Raw genomic sequence first — 19,125 nt, forward strand, 5'->3', positions numbered from 1 at the left:
TCGGGATATCAGACCTAACCGGGAATCAATCCGGGTTCGGGAATCGAACTCGAATTGGTCTGGGAATCGAACCTGGATCGCTGACGTTGTAGGCCAACCTGCTAACCACTGTGTCACCGACTACCTGATTAAACGGGGGGTGGGGGGGGGGGGGGGGTGGATTCGGAATATCAGTAAGGTAGAATGGTCTTGTCTTGTGTCCGACCTTTGGGTTCCACGCACTGATGACCAATATTTAAAACAAATATTGCAACCAAAATTTTACAAGATGATCAATATTTTGCTATGCTTTAACTTGTTAAGAGTATAAATTGATTTTAAAAAGTGGTTTCTTTTCTTTTACTGCTTCTACGGATAAAATTTTAATATATTTGTAAAACATTGTGCTCTAAACATCTCGAATCTGTAAAAGAATTGCAATAAACGATTTACTTTTGCGTCATTTGTACAGCAGTACTCAAACTGTAACGATTATTTTATTTAGCGAAAACTGTTGAAGCTTTTCATTTTGCTTTTCATTTTTGACCCAATCTTTATGAAACTTCGTCAGAATGTAAGTCTTGATGATCTCTAGATCAGTTCCGAAACTGGCTCACGTGGGGTCAAAAACTAGGTCAGTAGGTCAGATCAAAGGAAAAGGTTGTGAACACTTTAGAGACCACAGTTTTGACCTAATCCTTATGAAACTTTGTCAGAGCGTAAGTCTTGATGATCTCTAGGTCAAGTTTGAAACTGGGTCATGCGGGGTCAAAAACTAGGACAGTACATCAGATCAAAGAAGTGGCTTGTAAACACTTTAGAGACCACATTTGTGACCCAATCTTTATGAAACTTGATCAGTATGTTAGTATTGATGGTCTCTAGGGTAATTTTGAATCTGGATCATGTTGGATCAAAACTAGGCCAGTAGGTCAGAACAGTGGAAAAACTTGTTAACACTCTAGAGGCCACAGTGTGACCGAATATTTATGAAACGTAGTCAGAAAGTTTGGCTTGATGATTTCTAGGTCAGATTTCAATCTTGGTTATGTGGGGTCAAAAACTAGGTCAGTAGGCCAGAACTCTGGTGAGCGATGTATAGGACCATCATGGCCTTCTTGTTTTCTGTTTGTCCGCCATACACATTGCCATTTGCAGTCAAATCAAAGGGAAACAATGCAACTAAATACAATATTTTAAACAAATGTGCATCATCATTTTCATGAAAAGAAAATGATTGATCAATAAAAAGAGAATTATAAACCGTGAAAATGAGTTCTTACAATGTTTTGCAAACAAGCAACGTCTTTATAGACATTCTAGTCATTCAGTACACGCTTTCCCATTGTGTTCCGTACTGTCTCGTATTTATTTTCCAAAGTTGTCCCCCTTTGAAAAACAATTCCGTTTGTAAAGAAATAAAAATAAGCAATTTTCAAAATTCTTGAAAACGATGTTTATTGTTTAACCTTGTCATTCGAAATTTCAGCACTCGGACATTGCTGCAAATGCTTCAAAACAAAGATGAGCAACATTTCTTTGACAATGGTGAGATTTTAAAGGCGCTGTACTGTCCAGAAGTGTGACCCCTAAATTTCGACCCTATACGGGAATTCAAGCATTTATTAATAAATTGACAATCGGCGTTTAGAATAATATACCCTTTTTATAATCTGTTCAATTTTCATGTCATACAACTTTTTCTTTCTATGATTTGATGATGTTCAAGTTTTAAGACATCAAATATCCACCGAATCATTTAAGGGAACTTTACTATCAAAAGGAAGTGTTTTCGATTCTTTTTTGGTCGGATGATTTTTTACTGAATTTGAAAAAAAAAAGTTGACTGCAAAATATAGATACATTGAAGACTTTCGTTATTCATGAGACATAAATTAGGCATTGTAACATGTTGTAACTAGAAATACAAACTTCAAGCTGGCACTATCTATTTTAGATATAATATAAGTAGCTAACTGTATCGAAGTACGCAGTCTGAAAAAATATTTTAGATATAATATTTTCTGAAAAAGAGTTATTTCAGCTGAAAAAAATGGTTCTGGGTAAAATACCTGGAAAGAATGCAGACAACTCCACTAAAACTATTGTAGGCTTAGGCGGCTATGTACATAGTATTTCATGCAAAGCATGCACTTTTTAACTCTAGGCACGAAAAAATCATGCATTATTAGTAGCAATTACTGTAAAGATCAGCACTTTGATAAGAAAAAATCTGTAAAGATCAAATCATTTATTGCTCTGGCATTTTTGTGGTGAAATTTGTCAACAGATAGACGATTTTTAGCTCACCTGAGCCAAAGGTTCATAGTGAACTTTTGTGACTGCTCAATGTCCGTCGTCCGTCATGTGTCCGTCAACATTTTCTAAAACATCTTTTTGAAAACCACTGGGCAGAATTACATCAAACTTTACAGTAATGATCCCTGGGTGTCTCCCTTTCAAAATTGTTCAAAGAATTGAATTCCATGCAGAGCTCTGGTTGCCATGGCAACCAAGAGGAAAAACTTTAAAAATCTTCTTGTCCACAACCGCAAGGCATATAACCTTGATATTTGGCATGTTGCATAATCTAATGGTCCTCTATAAAGATTGTTCAAATTGTGCCCCTGGGGTGAAAAGAGGTCCGGCCCCAGGAGTCCCAAGTTTTACATAGATTTGTGTAGGAAAAAGCTTTGAAAATCTTCATGCCTGAAACCACAAGACCTAGGCCTTTGATATTTGGTATGAAGCATTGTCGTATGGTCCTTTAGATACTAAGATTGTTCAAATTATACCCCTGGAGTAAAAAGAGGCCCTGTCCGGGGGGGGGGCGGTGGGGGGGAGGAGGCGGGGGGATGGTCTCAAGTTTTACATAGGCTTGTATAGGGAAAAGCTTTATAGATCTTCTTGTCTGAAACTGCAAGGCATAGGCTTTTGATATTTGGTATGCTTCATTGCCTTGTGGTCCTCTACTAAAATTGTTCAAATTGTGCCCCAGGGTGAAAAGAGGCTCTGCCCTTGGGGTCCCAGATTTAACATAGACTTATATATGGGGAAAAATCTTCTTTTCTGAAAGTTCAAAGCCTAGGCCTTTGATATTTGGTATGTAGCATTGGTGGATCTCTTTTCAAAGTATGTCCCTGGGGTGAAAAGAGGCCCCGCCCTGGGGGGTCACTTGTTATATGATCTATATAGGAATTAATACTTAAAAAATATCAGATCATATTTACTAGACTTTTTAATTATAATTATCTGATGACCCCAATCAATTAAGAGTCACTTGACTGTGACCTTGACCTACTGACCTACTTTCTTGTTGTTGTTTTTTTTGAGATACAGCCTTGAAATTTGGACGACATGTGCAATTTTGCACACCAATATTAATACTCATTTTCAGCAACCATGAATGTGACCTACTGACCTACTTTATAATATTTTAGCGACAATTTGTCATTTGAAACATGTGGCTCATATAACTGAGGTGAGCGATTTTAGGGTCTTCATGACCCTCTTGTTTAAAAATGTTAAAACCCACAGAATTTCACATAGTAAAATTTGTTTAGAAAGCTTTTGCTGGAAAGAGAACGATCTCTGCCACCCGTACATATGCGTCGAAGTATGGGAAAACTCTCTAAAAATACGAGAAAATCAAAGAAAACAATATCAGGACTGTTAGATGTATGACTGTGTTATCAGTATAGTAGGTAACATAGATAGCTTTCTTCACTGGTATAACATGGACAGGATTATGATTGTCAAACTGTGTTCACTAAACAAATTCAGATTGTTTCCCTTGTGTAAAGAAGGCTTAGGGTAAGTCTCTACGTAAATGTTATGGAAAGCATTACATTTGCCAGGCGTTGCCAAGCTTGTTGCAGATTTAGAATGTCATTGTCAACTCGCATTTGATGCATACAATAACGTCGTTTAAATGGGTTTGGTGCTGGCAATCGGCTAGGCATTCGTTTGACTTTCTGCCACTGCCCAGATCTGTCCGCTCTGTGTCGGTCTTTCAGATAGGCTAAGCGGTATAATTTCAAATAAACATTTTGACATATGTGGTAAGGTAGAAACATGTCACAAGACAAAATTCGCTGAGTTATTATATGGAAGCTTGCAGCTCACATGGCCGGCGTGCTCCGGAACACTTGTTCTTCAAAATATTTTACTTGTCCGCCACGTGACCGGCATATCCCGGATTGTTAGAAACGTATTGGCCGGCACGTGATTTGCTTAGAAGCAGGGATCATTGACAATATTACTACGCGGAGTTCAGTACTCAGTTAACATTCGGCGTTGGGTAGACGTTGTATTGACGTCAGTTCCCGACGTCAGATTAACGTTGAAGTTTAGTTGGACTTGCAAACAGTTTAGACGTCGGATCCCGTTTGGCCAGAAGTCGCGATTATTGGACCATTTTCCAACCAAACTCAGACCATATAATCAATGTAGGCTAATTTGCTATCAAATAAGTAATTAGCACATTTGCAATAATTGAAACTTTCAAGTCTGGTCATTCTTGCACGATTCTTCAACTCCTCTAAAATTTCCACCTGAAATAAATAAATTCGAGATTTTTATCCGTTTCAATAGTTTAGGCTAATCGAAATCGAAAACTTAAATATAATTCTAGTGCTGTTAGACTCTACTAAAGAAAATTGAGGGATGAATGCGACAAAGTGCTAAGTGCATTTCATGAGAAAGTTTACAGGAGAAAGAAAAGAAACCTTGTTGCTTTATAATTCTAGCAGCTGTTGTAATATTTTTAAATCGGATTGAAAACAACATTTTTTTTAAAATCTAGTGGACATTTTAAAGGAATGTCTGGCAGAAAACAAATTTTAATTAAAATGTCACTTAGAACTTTTTCGCACTCCAAATAGATTAGAGATGGGAACGAATACTGAAATCAATATTCAAATATTCGGTTTGCCATATTCGAATATTTTCGAATATTCGGTTTGTTTAAATGGAAGCTTTAAATTCTTATTAAGTGATTGGCAATACACAATGTATTCCTTTGTTTAAAGCGTGAATCATCGTACTGATAAGGCCTAAAAATGTTTGTTTCTTTTAAACTCGCCTACACTAGCGTTTTATTTCATGATTAACTGATTCAGTGTTTAGCTTCAAAATGATATACAAAAATCAAATCGATTATAATATCGGCCGTCGCAACTTTATCTAAAAATAGCAGGTCGTTCCCTGTCGCGCTGTTGTATTACCGCCGCCATTTTGAAAATTTTCAATCGGCGTGTAAAAAGCAAGTAAGGCAGACTGAACCTCTTTCAACATGATCTTATACAATCTATCATATGTTATTTCTTGATTTTATTATAAACGACTTCAAAATTTATTTCGAAATATGGCTGATTGCGAATGAAAACCGATTAAATTTTTTTTTTTTTTCAGAAAAGTGTACAATGATGTCTGGGCAGAATATCCCGGAGAATTTGGATTTTATCAGATTTATAATCCCTTCTAATTAAAGAAGGTACTGTGTTATCCGAATTATTGTAGTAAACGGACTGCAAGAAAGAAATGTGGATCTTTCCGAATTCCTAAGCAGAAATGAAGAAGAAATAAAGAAATCAAAAGTAATTAACCAGGAGCAAAAACAAATCTTGTATCCACCTTCCGGCCAGACAGCTGATATTTCAAACTGGGATATTTCCTTACTGGCATTTTTTGCTCGTAGATTTTTTACCACATCGGGTTCGGAAGATCAAAGAGCTGTAGAAAAAATCAGGGCTTGGAGGAACAAATACTTTCATTCCGGAACCACCACAGTAGATGACGGAGATTTTGAAGATCTAAGCAATGTTATAAGGACTATCAGCCATAAGTATTCTCCAAGTGAGCCACCAAGAATAGACGAGGTAATAAATGGTATCAAAGAATTAGAACTTCATCCAGCTTTAGAACAGCTGAAGGCTCTAGACCTTAAATTGAGTGAACGTATAGAGGGGATGTTTGGAGTGATAAATGGGCACCTTGTGACGCTACAGCGGGACATGCAACAGACTTATCAAGGTTTGTTTGACCTTTGAATTGATCTTTTTAGCCCACCGTCATCAGATGGTAGGCTATTCAAATCACTCTGCGTCCGTGGTCCGTCGTCCTTCCGTCCGTCATTCCGTCCGTCCTTCCGTTAACAATTTCTCGTTATCGCATCTCCTCAGAAACTACCAGGGGGATTTTGACCAAACTTTGTCAGAATGATGTATTGGTACCCTAGTTATGTCCCCCTGAAAATCAGACTGGTTCAACAATTTTTTAGTAAGTTATGGCCCTTTGTTTATTTCTATAATTTACATAGATTTATATAGGGAAAAACTTTGAAAATCTTCTTGTCCAAAACCACAGAGCCTAGGGCTTTGATATTTGGTATGAAGCATCATCTAGTGGTCCTCTACCAAGATGATTCAAATTATTTCCCTGGGGTCTAATATGGCCCCGCCCCGGGGGTCACATGGTTTATATAGACTTATATAGGGAAAAACTTTGAAAAACCTCTTGTCCAAAACCACAGGGCCTAGTGCTTTGATATTTTGTATGTGACATCATCTAGTGGTCTTCTACTAAGATTGTTCAAATTATCCCCCTAGGGTCAAATATGGCCCTGCCCCGGGGGTCACATGGTTTATATAGACATATATAGGGAAAAACTTTGAAAATCTTCTTGTCCAAACCACAAAGCCTATGGCTTTGATATTTACAATATAGCATCATCTAGTGGTTCTCTACCAAGTTTGTTAAAATTATCCCCCTAAGGTCAAATATGGCCCCGCCCTGGGGGTCACATGGTTCATATAGACTTATATAGGGAAAAGCTTTTAAAAACTTCTTGTCAATAACCTACAACATTCAAATTTGGACCACATGTATGGTTTTGAGTGGCAAGATGAACCTTGACATGAGTTGACCTTGATTTTGACCTAGTGACCTACTTTCACATTTCTGTAGCTACAACCTTCAAATTTGGACCACATGCATAGTTTTGTGCACTGAAAAAAACTTTGACCTTGGTATTGACCTAGTGACCTACTTTCACATTTTTGAAGGTACAGGCTTCAAATTTGGACCACATGCATAGTTTCCTGTTCCGAAATGAAATTTGACCTTGATTTAGACCCAGTGACCTACTTTCACATTTCTCAAGCTACAGCCTTCAAATTTGGACAACATGCATGGTTTTATGTACCGAAACAAACTTTGACCTTTACATTGGCCTAGTGACCTACTTTCACATTTTTGAAGGTACAGGCTTCAAATTTGGACCACATGCATAGTTCTGTATTCTGAAATAAAATTTGACCTTGATTTTGACCTAGTGACCTACTTTCACATTTCTCAAGCTACAGCCTTCAAATTTGGACCACATGCATGGTTTTGTGTACCAAAACAAAGTTTGACCTTTACATTGACCTAGTGACCTACTTTCACATTTTTGGAGGTACAGGCTTCAAATTTGGACCACATGCCATAGTTTTGTATTCCGAAATAAAATTTGACCTTGATTTTGACCTAGTGACCTACTTTCCACATTTCTCAAGCTACAGCCTTGAAATTTGGACCACTTGCGTAGTTTTGTATACCGAAAAAGAACTTTGACCTTAAGATTGACCAAGTGACCTACTTTCACATTTCTGTAGCTACAGGCTTCAAATTTGGACCACTTGCATAGTTTTGTGTACCGAAAAAAAACTTTGACCTTAAGATTGACCTAGTGACTTAGTTTCAGATTTCTCAAACTACAGCCTTCAAACTTGATGCACATGCATAGTTTTGTGTACAAAGAACTTTGTTCTTAAGATTGATCTAGTGACCTACTTTTACATTTCTCAAGCTACAGCTTTGAATTTGGACCACATGCACAGTTTTGTGTACAGAAATGAAATTTGACCTTGAGCTAGTCAATAAGTCTTGAAATTTGGAACACTCAAAAGTGGCACATTGGTGGGCGCCAAGATCACTCTGTGATCTCTTGTTAAATTTTACTTTTCACAGTTTTTCTAGCATTTTTCATTCGTCGAAAGGAATTATGTGATGACGCGCTACATCGCTGTGGAGGGTCAAGTTGATGGTTGTGTCGGGAATGACTAAAATTAGTGGTCTGTGAACAAGTCGAGTATTTGTTACTCAGTCTGTCTGTCCTTAGAAACATTCGCGGTCAGTAAGACTCAGAATGATGAACAGGGGTACTTGGTATACACCTTGCCCATGAATCAAAGACATAATTGGCACGTGCATGATTTTATGTTTGAAGAAATTCTTTTAATACACTTTTTTTTTGTTATTTGATATTACTGCTCTTTTTAATGCCATAATCTACTCGTAATGACAGATAAAAAAGCAGTTAAATTCTTTGTTATTATATAGCTAGGAATTTTCTGTCTCCAGTACAAAATGTATTTTCCTAGTCTAACGAATATAAACCCCTGTATGCATCTCCCGTCGGATACTATTAGTTACACTGCTTGTTGGTGACAGGATACGGGATATACGCTGTCAAGGAAATCCATATCAGGCGAGAGCGAAGCTCGAGCCTGATATGGATTTTCGAGACAGCGTATATCCCGTATCCTGTCACCAACAAGCAGTGTAACGATTTTATCTTGCCGACTACCCTTTACTTACATGCTATAATCAACACATTTTGTAAATTAACAAAGCTACTTACAGTGCAGACTGGAATCCTACAAATCATTTGTTGGGTCATCACTAGTTGATTTACACCAGCCATAAAATGCACAATGACCTGTGTTTTGGTTAAATCACAAAACACAAAAGCTCATTTACACAGGTTATGAACTAGTTTAGATTAGAAACACTAAAAAACTTCTTGTTCCATCCCTTCGAAAGTTACCGGATATCACGATGTCATAAATGTCTTGATACTTCGGCTTTCATCCCGTTTCCTGTTAAATCATTTATCTTGCACGTAGATTAAATGATCCTACAACAAACTGCTGAGTAACAAATATGTCAATTCCTTAATTTCACGATGATTTAACTATTTAACTTCCAAAACAAGATTTCAACGTCCGTTATCCCATACAGAGTTATTCCGCTTTTACATCTAATTTTGCCAAACTTCATGAGCCTCAACTTAGATATAGAATGAAATCGGCAAGAAAACACTAAATTTACTCTCGGAAACGATACTCTCGTTGGAGCTAATATATAATCTGACTTGATTCAATTACGCCAGCAGTGTGGCAGCCATTTTGTTTTGATCATAATTCATATCTGAAATATACTAGCAGGATATGGAATATATCCTGTCTCCACGTGACGTCTATTGACCAATAGAAATGCAAGAAACTTGTAGGAGGCAAGATAAATAAATAATACCAGCAATGACGTTGTGGTGTCACAACGTCCAACGTAAAAAAAGTCTGGCGAGTTCTAGGACAATTGTCTGTTTGAAACAACGCTAGACATAGGTTATGTATAAATATAAAGGGGACACTAAAACAGTACATTGACTTGCAAAGAAGCATTTGGCACTCACACCCGGCACAAATGCTTCATGGGGTGCAGTAGGCTACAGCCAAATTCCACTCGTACCGAATACAATATTGCAGATCAATATTGTATTATAATAACCTTATAATAATTAATATATAAGTTACTTTAACTATTTTATTTGTCTTTTCTTTCACGTTTCACGGAACATTTCAGAAAAAAACATCAGTTCAAGATCGAAAAAAAACCAACACCAATTCAAGATCGAAAATTTGAGTGGATGCATGTTTCGTTAAGTTTCTGTATGCCGGTTGAAAACAACGGACGTATTATTTGATGATGTTTACTCTGTCCGTTCGTCTGTTCGTCTTTTTGCTGTCATAATTCATGTCCGGAGCATAACTTAATAAAGATTTAAAGTTTTAATTTTGAGCTTGGCATAATAGGTAGGTGGTAATGAAACAGTGTGTAGAGCATGCAAACTAGGGTCAGTTACTATATAATAGTCGAAGGTCAAATTGTACAACATATTTCATGTCCGGAACAGAACCTAACCATTTAAAGAATTGATTTCCAGCATTGCATGTACATGTATATAGGTAGCGATGAGACGATGTAGGCACGAACAAGGACGATGGCTAGAAGATCAAGGTCACAAATGGAGCTCAAAAGTCAGAGCATAACTTAATAACTTTTCAAAGTATTGACTTTAAGCTTGGCACATAAACGGGTGGCGATAGCACGTGGACCAAGTTATTAGTTCTATGGTCAAGGTCATAATGGAGGTCAGCTGCCCTGACCTCTCCCCCCACCACACACACACACATCCAACCCTATTAAATTTGACCGCTGCGGCCATCAGCCCCGCGACCTAATACTTTGGTATTGTTAAATAAAAGTTAATTAAAGATGATAGTTATCTAATTGTATACAACCAAAGAATGGCGGGTGGAGATTATGTCCGCCTTTGTCAAATTTAAAATGGGAAACTTAGTAGATGTATGTTGGTGGATGTGGGGCGGGGGTGGAAAGGGAAAGGGAAAGGGAAAGGAGGAGTTGGGAGAGAGAGGTGATATGAACACAAAATTAGATTAATCTGTTAAGCTGTCGAAAATCTTTAGTGTCAGAGGTTTTAAAATCCATGAACGGGGAGACTACTTTTTAAAGTACGAAATTTGATGATAATTATTATTATCATGGAAGTAAGTGGTTTTAGTTGCAATAATTAACCATTTTACAAAATTCCTTATTTATAATTCTGGCGTTTTATTTCGGTACCTCTAAAATGACGAACATGTGTATTTACAGAGGTGCGTAACTTGCGAGAAGAAATTAGAAGAGTGGCTGAACGTGATGATAACGAAGCCATACTGTCTGTTTACAGTAAGTATTTTTGAACAAAACAGAGTTGCCTTTTAACCTTTAGCCGACTGGCGGCAAGTTTTTATCCCCCGACGAAAGTCGGAGGGATATAGTTTTTGCGTTGTCCGTCCGTCCGTCCGTCCTTCCGTCCGTCTTTCCTTCCGTCTTTCCGTCCGTCCGGAGCCATATCTAGGAAATGGCTGGGAATATTTATTTAAAACTTCATATACATGTTCACCACAATGAGTTCTTGCGGCCCGTCAAGTTTCAGTCAGATTGCCCAAGTAACACCAGAGTTATGGCCCTTAGAAGTTTCTAGTGTTAACTATATATGGTACTATAAATATGGCAATTTCTGCATCATAACTTTTGATATATTTGACCTAGAACTATGAAACTTAAACAGAATTTAGATCACCATAATGTGGTTATGTACACACAATTTCATTTGGATTTATTTGTAAATTAAGAGTTATTGCCCTTTAATTGTATAAAAATCCACATATTTGTACATAACAAACTTACCATTTTGTAGAATTTCATTAAATTTCTTTCATTCTTTTCCATGAACATTTATTGTAAACATGTGAAGTTGTGTACCCACACCTTGGTCACCCCCTACTTGATCACACACCTCCCCACCTATCCCCCGACACCCCCCCACCCACCCCCCAAAAAAATCATTCCTTATTTTAGATTTTTTTCAAACACACTTCATATACATGTTCACCACTATGAGGTTATGGGGCCCATCAAGTTTCAGACAGATTGCCCAAGTAACATCAGGGTTATGGCCCTTAGAAGTTTCTAGTGTTAACTATATAGGGTACTATAGATCTATAGATATGCCAATTTCTGCAATCATAACTTTTGATATATTTGACCTAGAACTATGAAACTTTAACAGAATTTAGAGCACTATAATGTGGTTGTGCACAGACAATTTTGTACGGATTTCTTTTTGTAACTTCAGAGTTATTGCCCTTTAATTGTCTAAAAATCCACATATTTGTACATAACAAACTTACCATTTGGCAGAATTTCATTAAATTTCTTTCATTCTTTTCTGTGAACATTTATTATAAACATGTGAAGTTGCACACCCACACCTGGTCACCCACTTGCCTTGGACACACCCCCTCCCCCTCCCAACCCCACTCCCCCCCCTCCCAGTTTTTTTTTTTCATTTCTTATTTTAGATTTTTTTCAAACCTTCCAAGTTGTACTATTCCCCCACCTCACTTCTCCACCCAGTCATGCCCACCACTGATCATGCATCCTCTGCCTCCCCCCCCCCCCCCCCCCCCCGAACCCCCCCTCCAACTTCACCCTTTTACTTTTTTTTTTTTAATTTTTAATTTTCAATCAATATTTATAATCACATGTGAAATTTTGTTTCCTCTCCCCGTTCCCCTGCACCCCCACCCCCTAAAAAAATAAATATATACATATATCTATATATAGATATATATATTCCATTCCTTTCTTTTTTTTTAATGTTCAAACCTTCAAACATGTTAAGTTATGACTGCACAAACCTTGCCTCAGCCATGTTCAAGATATCTTATCTGTGTTCTCTAAGGACATCTGATCTTTTAAGTTCAAATGTACATGTAAAACGCAACACCGGTGCCAAACCACTCAAAGACAATATTTCATTCCAGTTAAACTTCAAGCTCACATTTCAATTAACTGCATTTAATTTTAAAAGCTAAGCTTATTACATTAAGCATATCCCATTCAAAATAAATTCTTTAGTCCTGATCAAAGTATCATACATTTATTGTGTACTCTTTAATTAAACATTTGTTTTCTGTTAAATTGATTTTGACTAATGAAATTATTTGCTTCTTATTAACATCCTGAACTTTTTGCCGGATATATCTTTTTGCCATTCCTCACCACAAACCCTTTCGGCGGGGGATACCAATTCATCGAATTTGCTTGTTTTTTCTGACTTTGTGACCAGTGCCGAACAAGATCAGCCTGTGCATGTCTGCACTGTTTGCTATTGAGTCCGTAAATTTTGTAAGTGGTACTCAGCGGCCCAAATTGAATGATTGACCAGTCCATTTTTAGAATTAGCAAGATAAAGGTTAATTAACGATTGCTATATGCCACAACTCTTTGACGTTTCATTAACATTGTACATATGCACATTTTTCTAAAATAAAAATAATACTTTGACCAAATTTAAGATTTATCTAAATAAATAATGTAAAAACAAATTCAAGAAAATTCATAAACCTTTAAACGTGTTTTATTTTGAAATGTCAGTTTACTCCCTTTTACAACATCACTTAGAACTCAGAACCACAGTTTGTTCTGTAGATGCATGAGAACCATTTTCAACAAGTTTACATTTATATTGCATAATTATTATACATTTGTTGAAAAACAAGGTATTCTGAACCTTCTGAAATCAAACACTAGAATATTTTACAATTTTACCACATCGACAACGCGGCAATTATTAAGACAACTCTGAATGTTGTAGCCTGCGATTAGAATGGTATAAATAAGGATATGTGTTTGTGCCCCATCCCTATCTTTTAAGAGTGGGTGGGGGCTGAGGGAGGCTCTTAGAGTTGCCGTTGTCCGTCCGTCCAAAAAGTATTTGACCTAAACCTCACAGGATTATTATTCAGCACTGGAAGCAGTGCACCAGAAGTTTAAATTTGGATCTCACACAGGCAGACCAGAGTTATGGCCCTTGACTTAGTCAAAGATAGGGCTTAAAGGGTCTTAAATTGTGTCGCATGTTTCACAAAATGTATTTTACCCAGTATTATGAAACATTAAAGGAATATTATTTAGCATGTTAATTTGTGCATCTGGGATTTTGTTAGAGATGTCACTCAGTCAGACCAGAGTTATGGCCCTTGACTTAGAAACAAATATGCATCAAAAGGCATAAAAATTGTGTCGTACATATTTCAAAAAGTATTTGATATAGGCTCATGAAACATCATAGGAATATTATTCTCGTATAAAACAAGTCCAAACTGTTCTGTCAGGAAGAGCCAAATCAAGCCATTGATGTGCAGATTACCATGTCTGCAGTGAATGTCTATTTGTTTTTGCTAATATAATTTCCATTACTTGAGTATTTTTACGATAAATTCGCGCTTTGAATTTTCCTATTAGAAATTATAGCTTGATGGTACAAAACGTAAGCTTGTGAAACACTTCCGTTGGTGTCCGAAACATTTATTTTAACAATTCCTCTGTTATTAGCCCACCATCATCAGATGGTAGGCTATTCAAATCACTCTGCGTCCGTCCTTCCGTTAACAATTTCTCGTTATCGCATCTCCTCAGAAACTACCAGGGGGATTTTGACCAAACTTTGTCAGAATGATGTATTGGTACCCTAGTTATGTCCCCCTGAAAATCAGACTGGTTCAACAATTCTTTAGTGAGTTATGGCCCTTTGTTTATTTCTATAATTTACATAGATTTATATAGGGAAAAACTTTGAAAATCTTCTTGTCCAGAACGACAGAGCCTAGAGCTTTGATATTTGGTATGAAGCATCATCTAGTGGTCCTCTACCAAAATGATTCAAATTATTTCCCTGGGGTCTAATATGGCCCCACCCCGGGGGTCACATGGTTTATATAGACTTATATAGGGAAAAACTTAGAAAAACCTCTTATTCAAAAACACAGGGCCTAGGGCTTGGATATTTTGTATGCGACATTATCTAGTAGTCTTCTACTGAGATTGTTCAAATTATTCCCCTAGGGTCAAATATGGCCCCGCCCCGGGGGTCACATTGTTTACATAGACTTATATAGGGAAAAGCTTTGAAAATCTTCTTGTCCAAACCACAAAGCCTAGGGCTTTGGCATTTGTAATGTAGCATCATCTAGTGGTTCTCTACCAAGTTTGTTCAAATCATCCCCTAGGGTCAATTATGGCCCCGCCCTGGGGGTTACATGGTTCATTAGACTAATATAGGGAAAAGTTTTTAAAATCTTCTTGTCAATAACCTACAGCATTCAAGTTTGGACCACATGTATGGTTTTGAGTGGCAAGATGAACCTTGACATGAGTTGACCTTGATTTTGACCTAGTGACCTACTTTTACATTTCTGTAGCTACAGCCTTCAAATTTGGACCACATGCATAGTTTTGTGCACTGAAAAAATCGTTGACCTTAATATTGACCTAGTGACCTACTTTCACATTTTTGAAGGTACAGGCTTCAAATTTGGACCACATGCATAGTTCGGTGTTCCGAAATAAAATTTGACCTTGATTTTGACCTAGTGACCTACTTTCACATTTCTCAAGCTACAGCCTTCAAATTTGGACCACATGCATAGTTTTGTGTTCCGAAATGAAATTTGACCTTCATTTTGACCTGGTGACCTACTTTCACATTTCTCAAGCTACAGCCTCCAAATTTGGACCACATGCATAATTTTGTGTATCGAAACAAACTTTGACCTTTACATTGACCTAGTGACCTACTTTCACATTATTGAATGTACAGGCCTCAAATTTGGACCACATGCATAGTTCTGTGTTCCAAAATAAAATTTGACCTTGATTTTGACCTAGTTACCTACTTTCACATTTTTCGAGCTACAGCCATCAAATTTGGACCTCTTGCATAGTTTTGTGTACCGAAATGAACTTTGACCTTAAGATTGACTTAGTGACCTACTTTCACATTTCTGTAGGTACAGGCTTTAAATTTGGACCACATGCATAGATTTGTGTTCTGAATTGTAATTTGACCTTGATTTTGACCTAGTGACCTACTTTCACATTTCTAAAGCTACAGCCTTCAAATTTGGACCACTTGCATAGTTTTGTGTACCAAAATAAACTTTGATCTTAAGATTGACCTAGTGACCTACTTTCAAATTTATCAAACTACAGCCTTCAAACTTGATGCACATGCATAGTTTTCTGTACAAAGAACTTTGTCCTTGAAATTGATATAGTGACCTACTTTCACATTTCTCAAGCTACAGGTTTCGAATTTTGACCACATGCACAGTGTTTTGTACGGAAATGAAATTTGACCTTGAGCTAGTCAATAAGTCTTAAATTTTGGAATTCTCAAAAATGGCACATTGGTGGGCGCCAAGATCACTCTGATCTCTTGTATTGAATTTATTCAGGTTTAGTGACCTATAACTTCTAATGAAGTTTTCAAAGATGTATCTTTAATGATACACTGTTTTTAGTAGGAAATCACTTCGTAGGAAATTTGAATATTTTTTTCAATTCTCAGTATTTCTTTTCCGGCAGCATTTCCGTAAGTAATCGAAAGGTTGGGATTGGTGTGAGAGTTATGGCCTTTCATTGCCAAAAATACGCATAAATGGGATACAAGTATGTGTCACATATATCTCAAAAAGTATTTGACTTAAGTGTCATAAAACATTAGGGGATTGTTATATAGCATGTGAAGATGCGCACCTGATTTCACTCATCCGGATTGGAGTTATGGTCCTTGACTGAGTGAAAAATACACTTAAAGTGCTTGTGTTGCACATATCTTAAAACAATTCTCCTTGTCATGAAATCATGTAGGAATATCATATCATCCAGCATGGGAATTTTGTTATTGCCCTAGACTTAGTCAAAAAAAAAGTTTGTACTGCATATATCGAGGGTTCAACGCAATAAGGGCGTATCTACATGTAGATACGCCCTTATTGCGTTGAACCCTCGATATGTCAAAACGTACCTTCAAACATCATAGGAAGGTAGGACTTATGGAAACGACCTCTTTTGTTTTTTGGGGTCACTCCATCAAAGGACAAGGTCACAGGTGCATGAACATTGAAAACTCTTTCCGATCATTAACTTGAGAACGACTTGGCCCAGAATGTTGAAACTTCATAGGATGACTGGACATGCAGAATAGATGACCCCTAATGATTTTGGATCACTTGATCGAAGGTCAATGTCACAGGGGCCAGAACATGGAAAACCGTTTCCAGTCTATAACTTGAGAACCACTAGGCCAAGAATGTTGAAACTGTGGAACGATTGGACATGCCGAGTAGATGATCCCAATCGCAGCCAACCATCGGTGTCTCTTGAACGTTTGCTCCTGGCCACTATTGACTTCTTGCCTATTACTACTATGCATTAGAGGAGACATGCGCTTTTTAGCCCACCATCATCAGATGGTGATCTATTAAAATTACTCTGCGTCCGTGGTCCGTCCGTCCGTTAACAATTTCTCGTTATCGCATCTCCTCAGACACTACTGGGGGGGATTTTGACCAAACTTTGTCAGAATGATGTATTGGTACCCTAGTTGTGTCCCCCTGAAAATCAGACTGGTTCAACAATTTATGAGTGAGTTATGGCCCTTTGTTTATTTCTATATTTTACATAGATTTATATAGGGAAAAGCTTTAAAAACCTTCTTGTCCAAAACCACAGAGCCTAGGGCTTTGATATTAGGGTTTGAAGCATTATCTAGTGGTCCTCTACCAAGATGATTCAAATTATTTCTCTAGGGTCAAATATGGCCCCGCCCTGCGGGTCACATGGTTTATATAGACTTATATAGGGAAAAACTTTGAATAACCTCTTGTCCAAAACCACAGGGCCTAGGGCTTTGAAACTTGTAATGTAGCATCATCTAGTGGTTCTCTACCAAGTTTGTTCAAATTATCCCCCTAGGGTCAAAAATGGCCCCGCCCCGGTGGTCACATGGTTCATATAGACTTATATAGGGAAAAGCTTTTAAAATGTTCTTGTCAATAACTACAACATTCAAATTTGGACCACATGTATATTTTTGAGTGGCAAGATGAACCTTGACATGAGTTGACCTTGATTTTACCCTAGTGACCTACTTTCACATTTCTGTACCTACAGCCTTCAAATTTGGACCACATGTATATTTTTGAGTGGCAAGATGAACCTTGACATGAGTTGACCTTGATTTTGACCTAGTGACCTACTTTCACATTTCTGTAGCTACAGCCTTCAAATTTGGGCCACATGCGTAGTTTTGTGCACTGGAAAAAACTTTGACCTTGATTTTGACCTGGTGACCTACTTTCACATTTTTGAAGGTACAGACGTCAAATTTGGACCATATGCATAGTTCCGTGTTTCAAAATGAAATTTGACATTGATTTTGACCTAGTGACCTACTTTCACATTTCTCAAGCTACAGCCTTCAAATTTGGACCACATGCATAGTTTTGTGTACCAAAAAAACTTTGACCTTCACATTGACCTAGTGACCTACTTTCACATTTTTGAAGGTACAGGCTTCAAATTTGGACCACATGCATAGTTTTGTATTCCAAAATAGAATTTGACCTTGATTTTGACCTAGTGACCTACTTTTACATTTCTCAAGCTACAGCCTTCAAATTTGGACCACATGCATAGTTTTGTGTACCGAAATGAACTTTGACCTTTACATTGACCTAGTGCCCTACTTTCACATTTTTAAGGTACAGGCTTCAAATTTGGACCACATGCATAGTTTTGTTTTCTGAAATAAAATTTGACCTTGATTTGACCTAGTGACCTACTTTTACATTTCTCAAGCTATAGCCTTCAAATTTGGACCACATGCATAGTTTTGTGTACCGAAATGAACTTTGACCTTTACATTGACGTAGTGACTTATTTTCACATTTTTGAAGGTACAGGCTTCAAATTTGGACCACATGCATAGTTTTGTATTCCGAAATAGAATTTGACCTTGATTTTGACCTAGTGACCTACTTTTACATTTCTCAAGCTACAGCCTTCAAATTTGGACCACTTGCATGGTTTTGTGTACCGAAATCAACCTTGACCTTAAGATTGACCTAGTGACCTACTTTCACATTTCTCAAGCTACAGCTTTCGAGTTTGGACCACATGCACAGTGTTGTGTATGGAAATGAAATTTGACCTTGAGCTAGTCAGTAAGTCTTGAAATTTGGAACACTCAAAAATGGCACATTGGTGGGCGCCAAGATCACTCTGTGATCTCTTGTCTACAAAAGCATCTTCTAGTCCTATAGGAAAACAGTAAATAAAGTACATATTGTGATCATTTTTAGCTCGACTATTCGAAGAATAAGTAGAGCTATCCTACTCACCACGGCGTCGGTGTCGGCGTCGGCGTCGGTGTCGGCGTCGGCGTCACACCTTGGTTAAGTTTTTCGTACCAGTCCACATTTTGACAAAGTCTTTTGAGATAAAGCTTTGAAACTTTCAAAACTTGTTTACCATCATCATGGCCAGTTATAGGCAAGAGCACATAACTCCATCAAGGATTTTGGCTGAATTATGGCCCCTTTCGTCTTAGAAATCATGGTTAGGTTT

The 19,125-nt window shown here is 37.4% G+C and overlaps 1 protein-coding gene across 1 annotated transcript in view; it reads left to right on the forward strand.

Moving 5' to 3' along the window:
* Positions 1-19,125, forward strand: part of LOC128555929 (nuclear GTPase SLIP-GC-like) — a 58,384-nt gene that overhangs the window by 7,232 nt on the left and 32,027 nt on the right. Inside the window, exons 2-3 of the mRNA XM_053539754.1 lie at positions 5,392-6,012; positions 10,759-10,833. Of these exons, the coding sequence (XP_053395729.1) occupies positions 5,949-6,012; positions 10,759-10,833 (139 nt within the window). The 5' untranslated portion in view covers positions 5,392-5,948. The remainder of the gene's footprint in view (positions 1-5,391; positions 6,013-10,758; positions 10,834-19,125) is intronic.

The sequence above is a fragment of the Mercenaria mercenaria genome, chromosome 3, assembly GCF_021730395.1.
Source record: "Mercenaria mercenaria strain notata chromosome 3, MADL_Memer_1, whole genome shotgun sequence".
Classification (NCBI taxonomy): Eukaryota; Metazoa; Mollusca; class Bivalvia; order Venerida; family Veneridae; genus Mercenaria; species Mercenaria mercenaria.